The sequence below is a fragment of the Pteropus vampyrus genome, unplaced genomic scaffold, assembly GCF_000151845.1.
Source record: "Pteropus vampyrus isolate Shadow unplaced genomic scaffold, Pvam_2.0 Scaffold133, whole genome shotgun sequence".
In the NCBI taxonomy this organism is placed as follows: Eukaryota; Metazoa; Chordata; class Mammalia; order Chiroptera; family Pteropodidae; genus Pteropus; species Pteropus vampyrus.
Genome location: NW_011888914.1, coordinates 4952878 through 4972433, shown reverse-complemented (window position 1 = coordinate 4972433; position 19556 = coordinate 4952878). Strand labels below are relative to the sequence as shown.

Here is a 19556-nt window from a genome sequence, read left to right as displayed (position 1 = left end):
TAAAAATAAAAAATCATTTTAGCTCACTGACCTAAAATCTTTAACTTGCAGCTCACAAAACATGCCCTAAGCTATATTGCTAGACTTCTCATGTTCTTTTAAATCATGATTGAGGCAGATAAATCTAATTATAATGAATCATATTTAGCATTTTATTTAAAAAGAAGATATTTTCCCATTGACTTTCTGAAGTGAAGCACCCATGAATCTTTCTGCTTTCAGGCTTGTCAGGAAAAAAGAGGGAAGGTTTATTTTCTCCAAAGTATGCCTGCGCTTCTAATTGTAGCCACAAGGTCATTTGTCATGTCTGCTGTTTGGAAATGGAGCCAGGCAATCAAATGTATTGGTGTTTGTTTTGTTTTGTTTCGTTTTGTTTTGTTTTGTTTTGAGTAAATTAACTTTATAACAATCATACCAAAATAAAATGCTTTGAAATAAAATACGAATTTATTTTCTCATAGTTTATGAGTCCTATTTCTATCTGGAGTCTAACTTCATGAGGCTTTTTACTTGTCTTAAGTAATAATTAATTTCTTTACAAATTATATTTATTTTCAAGGCAACAGTGATTTATAATTTTATTAAACAGTTATATTTTGAACATTTTTTCTCTTCCTCAGCCCATCTTCATTTCACTTTCTAATCTGTGGACTAGCTTTCAGGATGAAAGTGTTTTGATTAGTGTCCTCAGTAGTTTAACTGCTCACCTTGAGCGATTTCTGGGCACTCATGAAGTACTCTTTCCTGAGAAAGTAATTCAAGATCTTCTTGAAGAAGTGACTGTGAAAACTGATGTGTGTAGAATAAAAGAACACATGGGTAATAGAAATCATTCATTATTTTCTCTTAAAATTATTTCTGGAATAAAGTTACTGTTTTGTTTTAAAATCTTCATATTATATCTTTCTGATAAAGCATTAAATAAACATCTTTCTTGATTTTAAGATAATGTTCATTATCAAAAATGTGGAAAACAGAATAAATATAAACTGAATACCTATCTTACTATCCAGCAATAACCATTGTTTAAGTTATAGTTAGTGTTTTGGTTAACAATGATTTTCTGTGCTTAATGAGTTTCTATTGTGGTTTCAATAATTTTTATTATTGATCTATAGTAGAAAAGGATATTACTTTGCTGTATTTGTTACAAATAAAGCTCTATTTCTTTGGAATACTATTTGCCACATACCTGCCTCAGATGCAGGTTGACATTTATAAATCAATAAATTTTATCTTTGTAAAATTAATTAAGCTTATTTTAGACCCTTTAAGAGCTGCATTGATTCTTGAAAGCATGTTTTTATTAACACACTTCTTTTTACTTTTTTGGTCTCTCCTATTGTAAAGACAATTTAAAATTCATGAGAAATGCCAAAATAAGAGTCTAGGACTTGAGTTGTTGCCTAAAAAGAAAGTTTTTCCTGAAAATGAAATTAGATAATTTACTCTCTAAGTTTCCTTTTTAAATTCTATTTTTCTAAAAGTGGAAAATAAAAATGTAGCAGCAGTTTCCATTCAGTTAAACCATTAGAATACATAAAATCTGAAAATGAAATCGAAGAGACTTAAAAGCATGCTTCCAGTTAAAGATTTTCCTACTGATTTCATTTTATTAAAACAGTAATTACTAAATGAAATTGAAAAGTTAAAGTCACTTCAGCAGTAGATATTAAACTTAACCATATCAGCAAGATAGTTTACTTGCAGCTTAGATTTAGACATGTTGTTTCCCACCATACATCAGAACTTCATATTCACTAGAGCGCTATTTACCAAGATACTGCTCCAGTGAACTGGGAGACCTAATGTTCTTCTGAATCAACTTACAATAGCCACATGTCGTAACTGTTCACGGCTTTCAGGTGTATCAGGAAAAAGAACAAAGGTTTGTTTTCTCCAAAGTATGTATTTACTTTTAGTTGTAGCCCCAGGTCATTTGTGGTTTCTGCTGTTTGGATAGAGAGCCAGACACAGAAGTGTGGTAGGGTTACGAAAGCTAAGAACCTTGGAGATCAATGTTTTATAAATGCATGTTTTTATTTGTGTAAAATTTTTTTGTCTATTTCCTTATCAAATGTAAATAGGGAAGCCAACCAACACAAGGAAGAATTTCTTTTTAAGTGTGAGGAACACAAATTATAGACTTTGTTATCAAAATTGTTACTAAGATATATTTCCTTTCTGCTCAGAACATTCTCAACTGTTTCCAGAAGCAACAGTCTTAAAGTATCTTGCAAGCTAGTATAAAAAACTACACCACATTGAATAAAGTTGATCTTTCTCTGTTTTAGTCACATACCAGCCAGTCTCTTCTGTTCACTTCCTTGAGTTGTTTACTCTTCTCATTGAATAATTTGTCTTGTCCTCATTTTTCATTTTAGAAGATAAAGTACATCTGGTGGATTTCAGGAAACAAGAATGGCTTTTCCCAGAAACAACGGCAAATTTTGATAAATTATTAATTCAGTATCGTGGATTTTGTCCTTACACATTTGCTACAACAGATGGTCTTCTCCTTCCAGGTATATCATTGGAAATAATATTGCTCTACCTTCCCCAATATTTTCTTTAAATGAAATGCTGTTGTTGTCCCTTACATAAACATTTTTAAAAAAATTTATGGGATCTGATGGTGAATTATGAAAGAAGCTATAAAGATGATTCAGATGAAACGTTCGTCTTTCAAGTACTCAGAGTATAATCCAGTAGACTGACATAAACAAGAAATTATAATACAAGCGATAAATGATGGAATGTGTATATAATGAAATATGGATGTTGTAGTAACATAAATATGGATGTTGTAGTAACATAAATGAGGGCTGACTTATATGCCCAGTGAAGGATTTCAGAAATGTTATGTGACATTTCTAAAATATGCCATTTTCAGTTACTTGAAAGAGCAACACCAATTTGACTGATAAGTTTATTTAAAAATATTCTTTGTCACTTATGGTTATATTCCACTAACATAGATCAGGATTTCTGTATAAGGCAGATAACACTAAGGAAATGTCCAATTTCTTGTCAAGTAAAATTTCTCTTGATATTACTAGAGCTTCTCCAAAACAAATAGTAAATCAGAAATTGAGATGAATTAAGTTATTATTCAAAAAATTCGATGTGAATTAGGAAAGAACAAGAAGTTGACGAGAGTTAGAATAAAAACAGTTTGACAAGCTTGTTTCTTATTTACTTTACACCATGAAGCTTCTCCTTGCTTTTCTTCTTTCTTATTTCCTTTATTTCTTTTATTATATTTCACAGTTGGTTATTTTTTCATTGCAAAGAGTTATTGGGATTGTGTGTATGCAGACTAGAGAACAGACAAATTGACTCACTTTTTGTGGTATTGGATTTTTCATACTGGCGGTAACAAAAGGTTTATTTACTATAGAGAACTGAGAAAATAGTATTCTGAGGCCTCTGTGAAGGTCATTGATTCTGGGGAGAAAACAAGAGCCATGAAGAATTAAAAAGCAATGGAATATAGATGGTTGTTTTCTTCTCTTTCCTTTTTTCTCTCCTTTTCTTCTTTCTTCTTTCACTCCCTCTGTCCCTCCCTCCCTCCCTAGACGTGGTCCTTTTCAGATGACTTGACTGACTTTTTGGCCTACCATTGTCTCCCTTGCTCACTATTCCCGCCCCACTGGCCTTCTAGCTACATTCCAAGCCCATTTTTCACCTCAGAGCATTTGCCCTTGCTATTCCCTCTACTTGGAAAGCTCTATCCCCTAGCAGATACATATCTTGTACCTCATTTTATTCAGCCTTCCCTGATAACCCAGTTTAAAATATCAACCTCATTCTCCTTTCTCTCACTGTGTGCTTAACCTACTTTATTTATTTATTTTTCTGTAGCACTGATCACTCTCTGGCCTATGGCTATGTGTTGATTTGGTGAGAGCAGGGACTTTGTTTCCTTCTATATCCTCAGTGCCAAGAACAGGGTCAGTAGATATTTGTTGCATAAAGAAAGAGCAAATAAGTAAGACAGTATTACTGTTTTTATATAATTCCCATAAACTATGTGGATATTTAATAATCCATATTTTACATAGTATCTTTTCACAGTGGGAAATACTTTCTAACATGGAAACTTACATTTTGGAAAAGATGTCCCATTTTTGTAGTTCTTATAGAATTATTTTTAAAACAGTGCTTATGCAGTAATTTAGTTTAAGGAGAATTGAAAAACCTGCCAGATGACTAAGTGTCTACTCATAAGAGATTTTTAAGCACCTTATATCTGGATAGTGAAATATCTTTATATAAAATCATACTTTAAAATAAAAACATATAAAAGTAGTTAATTTAATTTGAATTTCACATAAAATATAATTTAACATTATGTATAACATTGCTAATTGTAACATTTTAGCAAAATAAAAACATAAGTGATATGTTAAAGATGCAGTATATAGGAAATGGTTCTCTGGTTGTATTACAAACCCAGAATCACTTAATATTTCATAGCTCATTCAATTCCTTTTCTTAATTTTTAGGAAATCCAGCAATTGGAATTCTGAAACATAAAGAAAAATATTACACTTTCAATAACAGAGATGCTGCATATTCATTTGCAGAAAACCCTGAAAATTACATTGATATAATTAAAGAAAAGGCCAAAAAAAATGCAGAATTAATTCAGCTACTGGAACTTCATCAACAGTTTGAAACCCTCATTCCATATTCTCAGGTAAGCAGGATCAGTATTTTAAGAATTTGTGATATCTAAAAGTATAGCTAATTTAAAAATTATATTTTGTTGTAGATTGGTTTCTAACTCCAGACAGACGTGGGGTCAGATGAAGGCCTTTACAGGTTTACTGAAAGAGACTCACATCTGAAGATGGAAACTAAAAAAATTCACAAATAGTGAAAACAAGATTAGGAATCAAATTGATAAAGACTGGGAAAATCTGAAACAGAAAGACTACATTTAGATAAATAATTGAAAGGACAGCATTTTCTTATCTAAAATTGAAGGAGCTCGACACAGATAACATAGGTGATAACTTATACTCAATTGTAAAATAATTTAACGTGTTTAAATTGCAAGTCTGAAAGGCCACAAAATGGATCAGAAGGCATGTTTCTTTGTATGTCTGTGCCTATTTGTCAGTTCATTCAACAGATATTTACTGAGCCACCTACTATGTGCCAGGCACTATTCTTCGCACAGGGGATTTGGCAGTGAACAAAACATAAAAATCCCTGCCTGCATATACTGCGGTATATTCTTCTCATTTTCTTCCTCTTTGTTTCTCATTTTTGTTCAGCTTTTAATTGCTCTTTCTGTCTTTTCTCTCTCATTCAGTTCCTTTCTTTTAAACTCACTAAAATACAAATCAGAGTGGTTTAAAATGTTTTTTGTTTGTTTGTTTTTTATCATTGTTGTTGTTGTTATTTTTATCAACATTTTGACTATGAAGCAAGTGGTTTTGGGTACAACTGACCAGGTTGGCAGGGCCCCAAGCAGTGACTGGTAAGAGGGTGGTCGAGCTGGTATCTGTGCGGCACAGAGGGTAGTCTGAATATTTTGGCAAGAAGACTGGGAACAAGCTAAGGACAAAGTGGTTGGGGAGCGGCATGGTGGTCAAACCCTGGACAGTGCGGTTGGCTCTTTTGTTCTAACAAAGTGCTACCAGTCTATTGCTGTGACACTTTTTTTGGATGAGGCAGTTCTCCAGAGTGTTCCAGGTTCCTTCTGTTGTGGAGAGAGATTGGTATATTTAGTATCCTTCTGTATGTGAACAAATTGTAGGCTTACAATTTTTGGCTCAACTGAGAAGTTACTCTCAAAATAATTGGACCAATTTAACTCCAGTCTAGGAGGCTTGCTCCTTACTCATAATCCTGCTAGAACTTGCTATTACCTGGGTTTATAATTTTTGCCAATGCGATGAATTTAAAATGGTATCTCATTGTTTTATTGTACTCTTTTCTGATAGTGAAGTTCAGCATATCTTCTTACATCTATTACTCATTCAGATTTCCCTTTCTTTACATCAACTATTCAAAACTTTTTGCCAATTTTTTCTTTTCTGTACTATTTCTGTCTTTAACTTGTTGATTGGCAGGAATTCCTTGTCTGTTCTAAATATTAATTCTTTATCAGTTAAAAAAGTTGCAAACATCTTTTGCCTAGTCTGTTACCTCTTGGTTAGCTTTGTCAGTTGAGTTCTTCATCAAAGACATATCTTTAATTTTAATGTAGTCATATCTATTAATTTTTATCTTAAATGTGTGCTTTTTGAAGTCTTGTTTTAGAAATTCTTTATTGTCTTATTATTCACTTATATTTTCTCCTGTTTTAATTTTCTGTTTACATTTAGATCTTTAGTCCATTTGGAGATAATAAAGAATTCTAATTTTATTTTTCTTCATGTAATGAGCCAGCTTTCTTAACATCATTAATAAGAATTTGTGGTTTTCCCACTGAATATGATGCTACTCCCATTATATTAACAATTTTCATACCAAATGGGCTTATTTCTAGGTTCTTAATTTTGTTCCACTGGCCTATTTGTCTATCTCTATGTTGAGACCATACTTTTAAAATTGCTATTACTCTGTAAATATTTTATCTGAGAGGGCAAGCCCTTTATCCTTTTATTTTTTCAAACTTGTCTTAGACACTTATGCATGGATCTTTATATGTCCGTGTAAATTTCTTAATGAATTTTTCAACTTCCCCCCAAAGTCTTCCTGGGTTTTAACTGGAATTGCATTAAAATAATAAAATAATTTGTGGGAGAATTTATACGTTTGTTAGATTGGGTTGTCCCATACATAAAAAGTACTCTTTGCTTAGTTTTCTTTCTTTTTTTTTTACCATTAGTAGTTTCACTAATTATGCTTTAATAAAATTTAATGGTTTTAGTTATATTTTATACTCTGCCTTCTTTTAAAACAGTAAGTAAGATAACTTTTTTAAAAAGCACTTACATATCAATTCTAATGAAATAAAACTAAAAGGCTAAAAGGAAAACATTACATGGGGAAAATATGTCCTGCTCATTTTAAATAAATAACTTTTAATTTTTAATTGTATAATATTTATATAAACCAAAGGATATATAAAATGTATCACTGTATAAAAACAATGAAAAACACTTGTGTATCCAGCCCTTGATAACAAGTACCTCAGAGCCCCCTATATACTTCTTAACAATCTCATTCTTTTCTCCACATTAGTAACTACTTTATGGATTTAGTGTTTTTTATTCTTTGTCTTTCGTCTTTCATGTATATATTCCTAAACTATGTATTTCTGTGAAGTGACTATGTCTTTTGTCCAATTTTCTAGTAGATTACATGTCTTTTCTTAGTGATCTATGGGAGGTGTTTTTTTCAAAAACATGTTTTTGATGTGAATTCTTCACTAGATAATGTTTTGCAGATATGTCTCGCAGTGTGTAGCATATCTTTTGATTCTCTTTGTGGTGTCTTTTGATAAACAAAAGTTTTTCATTTTAATGTGTAATTTACCATTCTTGTTTTATGTCTTGTTTAATAAATCCTCATGTATCCTTAGGTCATAAAATTATTGTCTTAAAATTTTTTTAAACATAAATTTGCCTTTCACACTAGAGTCTTTAGTCACTTGGATTTGATTTTTGTGTCTGATAAAGATCCAATTTTAATTATTTTTCATTTGAATAGCAAATTGCCCCAGACCATATGTTCAATACTCTCTCCTTTCCTTACTGTCTGGTATATGCAGGCTAATTTTTTAGGCTCTATTCTGTTCAATTATTCATTTTTTTTAAAAAAATTCCTATCCTTATATCTTAGTATAACTTTAAAATAAGTCTTCATATCTGGTAAAGTAAGATCTCCTACTTTCTCTAAGATTACACTTGACTCTTTTCATATAAATTTGAGAATTATATTGTCAAGTTCTATAGAAAACCTTGAAAGAGGTATGAATTTGCATGTCTATAGACAAGAATTATTTGGTCTTGCTATCGCTCATTTATATCTTACAGAGTTGTAAGATAGCTCAAAGACTTTGAAAGGCTAAAATCACGTAACCAGAAAGCTGTGCTGTATGTAGACAGTGCACTGTTTTCTGTTAAAAAATTATTTCCTCCTATATATCTGGTCTTGTTTTCCCTTTCTTTCTATTTAATCCATAGCTGTTCTTCAGTGACCTTTAGTGCCCATAGAAATGGGTTTTCTCCCTCCATATTTCAGTGCTGTAGTTCTTATTATTACTTACTTGCCATTTATTAGTATTGTAGAATATTGTTAATTTTATTTTCAGCATATTTTTATCTATCTATGTCATCAGATCATTTTGAAAGTAAAAATTAGATCTTTTGCAAAATGCTAGGCACTCACACATCTGTTGCTTGACTTGGGGAAAAAGTTAACCTCTTCTCTCTCGTGTTAACCTCTTCTCTCTACTGTGACCGAGCTCCTTAAACCTCTGTCATCCTCTCCAGCAAACCCATATCCAGCTAATCATATCTTCTTTATTGTGGAATTACTTTATACTTAATATTTGAAGAGTAATAGTGAGCTTCTTGGTGTTCCAGCAGAAAATCAACATATTCAACTAAAAAAAAACCCTGTTAGATAATAATCTGGCTATGTATGTCTGCTTTGAGTTAAAGGTATATGCTAAAGATGTTCTGATACTTTAAATGAACGTAGTTTATACCTAATTTTAATAGCTATTTTAAATTTCTATCCATTTCCAACAAGATATTCACTTATGCTACCAATTATGAAAGTCAGAGAGGGAGCATTTGACTTGTCAGTGAGTGATGTTATATTTTCTTCTTCCAAAATCCACCTCCTACATTAAATTCACAAAATCAGGCACAAAGCTACAATGCTCAGGAGAATAAATTACATTTAGCTCACTAATTATGAGTGTATTTTCTCTGCTGGTGTTTACAAATCTATCTCATGTTCAGAAATTCTTGTTTTTCTAATATTTTGTCAGTTTTAGCTAAATACTTTAGTTATCTGTAAATAATGTCTATTTATTTTTTCACAAAAATTAATTAGAGAAAACTCCATTTCTTTAGATGAAAGATGTTGACAAACATTATATAAAACCAATTACAAAGAGTGAAACTAGCACACAGACGGATACACACATATTGCCACCAACAATTGTGAGATCATATGAGTGGAATGAATGGGAATTAAGAAGAAAAGCTATAAAATTGGTTTGTAACAATATTTTCTAAAATTACTTATCGGTTGGGAAATTTTAATGTTGTTACTCGTAGAGTTGATAAGTTAAATTGTCTTTATAAAATAGTCATACAGAGTTCTTTGCTAACAAAATAATTAGCATAATTATAATTTACCAGCTTTACATTGTAAGATTTTCTTCTAATTTAAAGCACATATAGAAATACAGAAGCATGAAACTACTCAAATTATATCAGCCACTAACTAGAACAATAATAGCTCCTATCTCTCTCTCCTTCCTTCCCTCCCTCCCTCCATCTTATCTCTCTATCGATCTATATAATAGTTTTAAATTATTTTGCTAATCTATGAGGTGCTAGTATTTAAAGCATTCTCAACTTCCCCTAATCATTTAAAGTATACCTTTCTTTTTTTTCTGATTTTTGTTGAGGAGCAGAATGTTACCTCTGTTACATCACAGATATTGCCCCCTTACTGTCAACGTGTCCTCTCTAGACACCAGGATCTCTGGCGCTTCTAATTCTCAGTCATCTTAATCACAATAGGTGCTTATCCTTAAAGCCTGCCTTTGAAATTCTCACCTCTCTTCCCCTCACTCACCGCATTTATTGTATCTTGTCCTTTTAAACAATTATTTATAATATAAAATAAACAAGCACTTTTTATAACTATAGCTTTTCCTTAGTGTATTTTATTCATCTCTTTAATCGGGTATGGAAATAAATAAGACTACCCAAATGAGAACAGAGGCTATTTATTTAGAGCTTGCTATAGTAAGGAAGTCAGCCACCATCACTTGCCTTTGGCAGAGACTCAAGGACAGGGAGTGGAGTGGGAAAGCTTTATATGAAAACAGGGAGGGGTTCAGGTATTCTCTGATTGGAGGTTGTTGACATAGGGAAACCGGATACAGGCATCTTATGTGTTTGGTTTGGTGAGTATATTTGGCTTTCTCTGGCTAGTCGAATTGGAGGGTGGGTGGACATCCAAATAGGGAAGCTGGCTAAGTCCTGACTGCTCTAGACCAAAATTGCTACCACTACAGAGGTTGTGGTTTGGCTTTCCGGAATGGTTGCTGTAGAGGTTATGGGTCAGAGTTCTATTGTTATACAAGGTCTCACCTTGGTCTGTTTGTATATTCAGTCTCTCACAGGCTTTTCAGTAACCACATCATTTCCCTTGCCACCCTCTCTGGTGGCAGCTTTTCAAAAAGTCCCTTGATATGCTGGAATGAGGAAGGTTCCGCTTCCGGGTGTATCTTCCAGATCATTGTTCCATTAGCATTCCTATCAGTTACTCTCCTGTAGTTCTTGAGGCTCCCATTCCTCTTATCCTTTTCTATTATCTCCTAAGCTCACTTGAACTCATCAGATATATACTGGATAACTACTACTTTGTTCTTCAGGAGCTAATAGACTATCAAGTAGCATTGATGCACTAAAAATAATTAAGTGCCTCTTGCTAAGTGGTATTACAGAAGTGAAATAAAAATTCTGCTAACTTGACTTAGGTGACAATTAAAGTTGATTTTAAAATACAAATAGGCAAAAGAGAAGCAAGGTGTGATGGTTGGATAGGATATGAGGGGTAGAGGTGACAGCATAGGTCCAGACTGGAAATGTTAAGAGAATGGAGTATTCTATTCAGTGGGGCTGAACTTCATACTGACTGAACCCTCTCTTTTCATTCCTCAGCCTCTGCTTCATTCTGATTCCCACCTTAGACCTAATTAATTGTCCCCTAGAATGGCATCATGTCGAATGCCAGCTCCCCAAATATTACCAATACAGTTTGTTGATAAGACAAAACTGAGTGTATTGGCTTAAAGCCGTGAGGGCGACCACCACCTCAGTAGTGGCAGTGTCTCAGAGGAGGAACAGCAAGGTTGGAATTTATTGAGAATTTGAAGTTTGGTTGAAGGCAGGTCTTTCAGTGCCAGGGGCAGGTTGGAGGATGGGATGGAGGCTTGAATTGGATTGGGTAAAGATTATGAAAAATCAGTCCAGCATTGATGAGAATAGATTTTTGAGGCAAGGGATGCAAAGAATCCTAGGGCTTAATCTATGTGTTAATGCTTACTACTGAAGAATTGATGCGTCTTTCAGGATGTTCTGTAATGAACAATCAAGTTATTTGCTTTTGCGAGAATCTCTTGGAATAGTAAAATTAAGCTAATGAAGATAACGAAATAGTAAAGTCACATTAGTGTATACAATAAGCTGTGTGTAGGGGAAGTAGTTTTGGTTCTCAGTCACCCTCAGCATCTCAAACTCTGAAATGTTTTCTCTAATTCCAGGTCTTCCTTAACTCGCATGCTCTAATGCCTTCAGAGTTTGTTTGCTTTTTTTTTTTTTTACTTCATCATAACCTCATGATGAAGTAATGCGTATTCTCCTTTTTATAAGCTCCTCCTTGCTTCTCAGCCTGAGTAATTTATTTAACTTTATGCTTACTAGTAGTAATGCATAAAAGGAGCAGGCAAAATGTAGAATAATGTAAGCCATAATCTGATAACATCAGAGTTTTTTATATTAAGTCTTGAGTAAAGCCCATTTAAATAAGACAATGGAAATCTTAAATTTTTGTCTTATAAAAATAAACCAAAAATGGTGGAAAATCCAAATTGTATGAATCTCAAAGTATAGTAATGAAAGTATTAGAAGATTATATTAACAAATAATTGAGCTCACTGTAAATTTGAACCTGTATGTTATTTCTTTGGGTCAGTTTTCATTATTCAATATATTTTCCTACTTTTTGGCAAATGATATTTATTTTCTATAACATTCTAGACATTCTAATGTTCTAATGTTTTGTAGAAAAATGCTGTGTTGCAAGACTAATTTTTTGTGGTTTGAGAAAAAATAGGCAGATATTAAGTGACAATATTTGATATTGTTCTTTAGAGAAATGTTAATTCCTGTGTACTCTCCTTCTACATAGGCCAATTTGCATCACAAAGTTACTCACTCGGTACAAACCAATCTTAGTCACATGAGAAGAGAAAACAGCTCACAGGTATATCCTGCAAAGGATGTTGGCACACAGTCTCTGAGGGAAGGCAGCACCCGAGTGCCCAGGCCCCAGATATACATCGCCGGTCTCCGTGGGGGCCAGACTAAAGTCACCAAGGGGGTCAAGGTGAACTTAACCAGAGCCGTTGATGAAACCTAGTTTGACTATATTCTTATAGTAGGTATCACCAAATTATGAATAATGACAAATATTTAAAAGTATTTTTGCATCCAAGAAATTTAGCTAATTTTGTGGTGCTGGCACGTTCATTGGTTGTATGAATATTTTTGGATTCTTATTAACATTCACTGTCAAACTGCTACAAAAAAACTAAAAATTGTTTTCTGTGACACATTTTTTATTCTATTAAAATTGAAAAGTAAAACTCTGTCCATGCATCTTTTATTTGTTAGAAAAAGTTTGGCAGCATTAAGACTGACATGATGATGCCATTTAGATATTAATATAAGATTATGACTGAGATAGAAGTTTATTTCTAAAATTACATTTGGTAGTAAACATTAAAAATTTAAAATCTAGACAATATTTTCAGCTTCATTAGCTATTAAATGTTAACATATATTAAATTGATATACAGCAGTACCCCCTTGGCTGTGGTTTTGATTTCCATTTTTCAGTGACCCATGGGCAATAGTGATCTGAAAATATTAAATGAAAAATTCCAGAAATAAACAATTCATAAATTTTAAATTGCTCGCCATTCTGAGTAGCATGAGAAAATCTTATGCTATCCTGCCCCATCCCACCTGGGCACATGAATCATTCCTTTGTTCAGCGTATCTATACAGCATGTATACAGTACAGTGAGATACTTTGAGAAAGACAGAGACCACATTCACATAACTTTTCTTATAGTATATTGTTATAATTATTTTATTATTTGTTATTGTTTTTAATCTCTTATTATGCCTAATTTGTAAATTAAATTCTATCATAGGTATGTATATATATGCACGGGGAAAAACATAGTATATATAGAGTTCGGTACAATTATGTTTTCAGGGGTGTTGAAATGTATCCCCTGTGGATAAAGGGGGGACTACTGTGTAATAAAACCTTACCAATTCAGGACAATTAAAACAAAGGTCCACATGATGTTTTTTAAAATCTGGAAATTTTGCATAAATCTGGCTTTCTGACTCCTTAAAAAAATCAGAATATCTGGCAACACTTAGCTAGCCTTCCCGTAAGTAGTAGCTATGCCCTTTAATAGGGCAGGCACTTCTAGTTCCAATTCCTGCAGCCTTACTGGTCTCCCCTTGCCTTATTTGCCTGACTCCATAGGCAGTTGTGTTTAGGGTTTCTGTGAATTACTGACATCTAATTTTAGAGCTGTAGTTTTATTACTGTCTTACATACTTCTAATATCTCATGGATTAGAAAGACTCCCAGGTGGAAGTACTGTTAAACCTGCTTTAACAACTAGGGGGTAACTCATATTTAGCATATTTTTTTCTGCCTAAGTGACTTTCACTAAGGTTTTGTATAATTTGTTTTCTTTATTGGTTGAATGTTATCGTAATAGGAATATGCTTTAAAATCCATTTTCCACAGATTTTATAAAGGTAAACTTCAAAAAGGCCTACTTCTAAGTTTTTATGATTTTCATGCCTGTAGTTTAAAAGTGATGCTAAAGATAAGCTGGCTGGATGTTGAGGCAAGACCTGGGGTTGGGGGGCTAGGGGAGTGGAGTGATCTATATTTGAAGGAGGTGGAATAGTTATATCTAATACTAAACTGCACATTCAGGAATTTGATTTTATCTGTTCTGTTAACCCCCATTTGATTCTGTAAGAGTCCTAAACACAAAAAAGAATGATTGGTAAGCCACCATTTGGGATTATAACGTTAAGGATGAGAGTAACATTGCCAAGTGAATAAAAATACCAAATATAGTTTCAAAATCTAAATTTAATATTAGACAGTTTCATAGCAAATATAACAGAATCAGAATAAGAAGAGCTAGATCAAATGGTGAACTCATCCTCTCCCAGACCCTCCATCATCTACCCAAGCCCCATTGATCTCTAGAGTTTTTCAACCACATGCTGGACCCAGTGTCGGATGGTCACCCTCATTTCAGCAGGCTGCAGGCTGAACTCATTTTCTCCGCCAAGCATGTTTCTCCCTCTGTGCACTTCCTTCTATGGTCAAAGTCGTCACCATCTATCTACCAAGTGCTGTAAATTAAAAACTTCTTGATTGTCTATCTCTCATAGCTCCTACATGTTTGAGTCATCAAGCCCTGTTGATTTGGCTTAAATCGTCTTTGGGATTCGTGTCTTCCCATTCTTATCCACACTGCCATAGTTTAAGACTTAGACTTATTACCTTATTCATTGGCATAATTTTTATAACACATAAATCTGATCTTGTCACCTGGCCTCTCCCCGTAACCTACATTTCCCTTGCTTAAAAACCTACCAAGACTCTTTTTCCATTACCTAGGGGATAAAGTAAAAACTCCTTCATATATTTTGTAAGACTTTTCAAAATAAATCCACATCTCTGCCAGTTTCATTTTCTAACCCTTTCATGCTGTCTCCATAAACTATACATATTAGGCAAATCAAACCAAAACTCTTCAAATATGTCCTGGTTTTTAATACTACTACTCTCTACTCTTGTTTTTCACACTGTCACCTGGAATGTACTCTACATGAAATTCTGTTTGTCCTCAAAAAGCCTGATTAGATTTTACCTTTTCGCTGAAGGTTTTTCCCTATCACCTTTGGGAGAATTAATTGCTTATTCCTTTGGATTTTCACTGAATTTTATTTGTACTCTTATTTGTTTGTTTGTTTCATTCTCACCTTCTCCCCTTTTAACAACCACCAGCTTGTTCTCTATATCTATGGGTCAGTTTCTGTTTTGTTTATTCATTTATTTTATTATTATTATTTTTTAGATTCCACATAATAAGAGATCATATGGTATTTGTCTTTCTCTGTTGGACTTATTTCACTTAGCATAATACCTTCTAGGTCCACCAACATTGTTGCAATTGTCAGGATTTCATTCTTTTTTATCGCTGAATAGTATTCTATCTCACACACACACACACACACACACACACACTCTACATCTTTTTTTTCCATTCATTTACTGATGGACATCTAGGTTGCTTCCATATTTTGGCTATTACTAGTAATGATGCAATGAACATAGGGGTGCATATATCTTTTAGAATTAGTGTTTTTGTTTTCTTTCGATAAATACCCAGAAGCAGAATTGCTGAATCATATGGCAGCTCTATGTTTAATTTTTTGAGGAATTTTTATACTGTTTTCCATAGTGGCTACAGTAATTTACAATATTACCAACAATGTATGAGGGTTCATTTTTCTCCACATCCTTACCAGCACTGTTATTTGTTGATTTATTGATGACAGTCATTCTGGTAGCTGTGAGGTGATATCTCATTGTGGTTTTAATTTGCTTTTCCCTGATAATAAGTGAAGTTGAGCATCTTTTCATACAACTGTTGGCCATCTGTATATCTCCTTGGGAGAAATGCCCGTTCAGGTCCTCTGCCCATTTTTTAAGTGGATTAATTTTTTTTTTTTTTTGGTGTTGTTGAGTTCTTTATATATTTTGAATATTAACCTTTATCGAATGTATAATTTGCAAATATCTTCTCCCATTTAGTAAGTTGTCTTTTCGTTTTGTTGATGGTTTTCTTCACTGTGCAACAACTTTTTAGTTTGATGTAGTCCCATTTATTTATTCATTTATTTTATTTTGTTTCTCTTGCTCGAGGAGATATATCCAATATTTATACTCTTATTATAGAACATAAAGTAAATAGGCATATATGTGTTCATCTGTATTTTCCTTCTAAATGATTTTCTTGAGATTTGAACTATATTTTAGTCATTTTTTTTAATATTTGGGATTTGATATAGTATCTTGGATAAATGAATAAAAAAGAAAGGAATGAGTCAAAGAACAAACAAATTGAGTGATTATTTTAATGGTCAAGGTAGGAGTCGATAAGTAATTTAGCAGCAAAATAGTTATTGGAAAGGAAGAGAGAGTAAACCGAGGAAAAGGGAGATTTTATTGGGTGTGTGTGGGAGGAAGTGGTGGAAATAAAATTAGGTAAGTAGGATTGGTATTGCTTTTGGAGGACTTTGAAAGCCAGGCAGAGAAATATGTTGCCTTCTTTTAGTAGGAAATTAAGACAACACTACAGATTCTTGAACAGAAGATCAATTGTGAGAAAGCCATACTGGAGTTGGGGAGATGGCTAGGAAGCTGTTGCAAGAACTAGGGCATATGGTAATGGATGACATGAAGGACCAAATGTGAGATTTAATAAATATGATATAACATCCCAGGAAAGGGTAGGAAAAAAATCAAAGTATGATCTCAGTGTTTCCGTCTTATGAGACCAAGGATAATTGGGAAGAGGAACTGGTTGATCAAAAAAGATAATGTGTTCAGACTAGAAAATCTGAGTTTAAGGGATGACAAAAATAGTAAGGCAGAGGTGACTGAAATTTGACCTGGAAAAAGATAATTTGGGAGGTCAACCCCAAGGGAACAAGAATGGAATGAGGAAGAAAATGCAAATAATACAGAGGAGCAGTCAGAAGAGTGGAAAAAGACATAAAGGAATCTCTATGGTCACGGAAATAAAGTCTAGGTTACTGAATATTTCTTTGCTGTAGTTTCTTCATCATAAAAATTGGGATAATAATAGTTTCCAACTAACTGGGTTGTCAAGGAGATTAAATGAGTTAACACGTGTAAAGCACTTACATGGTAAGGGCTTTGTCAGTGTTTACCGAGGGAAGAGAAGTCTCCATTTCCTCATTCTACTGCACTCCCATCCTTATTTTTCTCACTTTCTATTTTCTAGCTCTCAGTGCCTAGAATAATGCTTGGCACATTATGAATTTCAGTAAATGCCTCATGACTAAACAAAAAAGGATGAGGAATGAGAAAAGGTCGATGGCATAGGAAACTGCTGAGTTCTTTTTAATAGAGTTGGCTTGAGTGGAAATAAGATTGCAACAAGTTGAGCAGACAATGGTAGCTATAAGTACAGACTGCATATCAGTTACTATATGGCAGGAAAAGAAAAATGAGATGTAACTAAAAAGGAAGCAGAGGCAAGGAGAAGAGTAAGCTCAAATAAGAAATGTTTAGATATTGATGATTATTACTCTTGTTTAACTTTCCTAGTCTAGACACTAAATTTTACATTGTCTCCTTGTATTTTTTATTTTCTCAATTATAAAATGCAATGGTTCTGGTAATTGTCTTTGGTAATATTACACCATAGGAAAGAATTCTAAAACAAAAATGTTTTATTTTAAAATGGATATTTTTCTTAATAGCTGAATGAGAGTAGTATGTTTAAACTGTCATGGAAACAATTACGTCGACGTATCTGCATTTGTCTACATTTGTCTTCATGGTTTACTATACTTTAAACCTTAGCACTTTCAATAATCTATTACATAGCTACCATATTCGAATGTAACTATAACTTCCTTAAGCTCTTTGGTATTTGCTTACTGCACGGCCTTTTTAAGTTCACACTTTTACTTTGTAACCAATGGATGTAGTACTGGGTTTCCTTTTAAACAATTCATTGAGACTATGGTAGCTCTCATGCATAAGTGGAGATGAGGTAAGCAGGGTATCAAAGCAAATATGGCAGCTTGATATTGATTATCAGGAATATCATTAGGGTCTCAAATGGCAATAGAAATAGCCGCTTGAGACATCATAAACTTAGGTAATTATCAGATAAATTACCTTGTGGTTCACATTGTTGAAGATTGATGCTTCTTGCACTAACTAGGGGTCTATAGAAAGCTAGGCGTACATAAAAGAAGCACATTAAGCCAATATTTTCTAAGACTTAGGACAATTCAGAATGGGAAAGGAAAAATTAGTTCAAATTAAGAATGTAAATATCTGCTTGGCTATTCATTGGGCTGGGATAATTATCGAACAGAAAGCCACCTGCAAAGTTATCAGGAAATATATCTCCCAAGGATATGGTCTAAAAGTATTAATAACAACCCCCTCTTTTGAGTGTCTGCTTTCTAACTCACTGAAAAATTTTGTTCTCTACAATCATACACCATTAGGAAACTTGCTGTTGAAATTCTATCAGTAAGAATAAAACATCCTACTCTTGCTTGAAGGATTTAAATCACCTTGACATAAAGAAGCCTCAATTTCCAACCTAGGTGCAAAGACTTCATTTAAGAGGCTCCTGAATACAACAGTCCACATCTATAGGAAGTTTGTAGTTTCCAAAAAACAGGATCCTGAGACTGTTCTGCTTGACACATATGTGCAGATCTGATGTTGATCTAATTACACATAACCCTGCTTTGAATCTATCAAAGCACTGCTTCCTTTCAACTTTACCTAAGTCCCTTCTTCCTCTAGGTTCTATAACTCTCTCTTTTCCTTTGTTTCCTGAGAAAGCCCATTGGTTCATCTGGTGTGCAGTTTCTCTCACTGGAATGGGTCAATAATCCTGACTCTATCTGACTATATAGATTTTGTCCCTGGTGGTCTTGAGCTGATCAGGTTAGGACAAAAGGCATCAAAACCTAGTCGAGGTTCATGCCAGTGGAGTAGGAAGTCTTTGTGGGTAATGAAATTTTAAAACAAAAGTAGAATTCAGCAGCATGATATGCTAATTGAACCAGAAATGCTATAAAAACAGCCTGACAGCATTTTACCCACCACTCTAGTTGTGATCAGTGGTAAGCGTGTGTGTGTGTGTGTGTGTGTGTGTGTGTGTGTGTGTGTGTGTAATGCAATTAATTATCCACCAGAAGGAACCATAGTTCTTGAAGTGGAGTGGATTTCAGGAACTAAGCCACAGAAAAATCCATATTGGCCTGGAATCTCTTGTTGCTAGAAATAAAAAATGTGTCAAAAATCTTGTGCAGATCTAAAGAAATGAGCAGGCTTACAAGGGCCGAACTGGGGTACTTTGAGCATCCAAAAGAGAGTAATTATAGTTAATTAAACTAAGTTGAGACTATAATGATACTCCAAAACTATACAAGGCACTATTAGTAAAACAAAAGAAGGAATGTATGATAGAATATTTTCATTTAAAAAATTAATTTTAAGTATACATATGAGTTTTTTGTTTAAGTATACGTGTAAGAACATACACAGTAGGGAACTGAATAATTCCACAAGTGGGAACTGTACCAATTACAGGAAGAGGTGATTAGCACTAGTGAGCACACATACAACCAGGTAGAGGGAGGGTCCAACACCATTCCAAAATGAGATTAATCAAATGTCTGACTCTACAAAGTCAACTGTGATCTCCTGGGAATCTCTCCTAATAT

At 33.6% G+C, this 19556-nt stretch overlaps 1 protein-coding gene across 7 annotated transcripts in view; it reads left to right on the top strand.

Annotated features, from left to right (window-relative positions):
• CFAP206 (cilia and flagella associated protein 206) overlaps nt 1-12533 on the top strand; it is a 29075-nt gene extending 16542 nt beyond the window's left edge. For 5 of the 7 annotated variants that reach the window (XM_023534825.1, XM_023534828.1, XM_023534823.1 and 2 more), the window contains 5 exons: nt 621-819; nt 2385-2525; nt 4509-4702; nt 9048-9191; nt 12124-12533. In XM_023534825.1, coding sequence (XP_023390593.1) covers nt 621-819; nt 2385-2525; nt 4509-4702; nt 9048-9191; nt 12124-12354 — 909 coding nt within the window. In that variant the 3' untranslated portion in view covers nt 12355-12533. The remainder of the gene's footprint in view (nt 1-620; nt 820-2384; nt 2526-4508; nt 4703-9047; nt 9192-12123) is intronic. The other 2 variants (XM_023534826.1, XM_023534827.1) reach the window with 2 other exon arrangements.
• Nucleotides 12534-19556: the final 7023 nt, after the last annotated feature.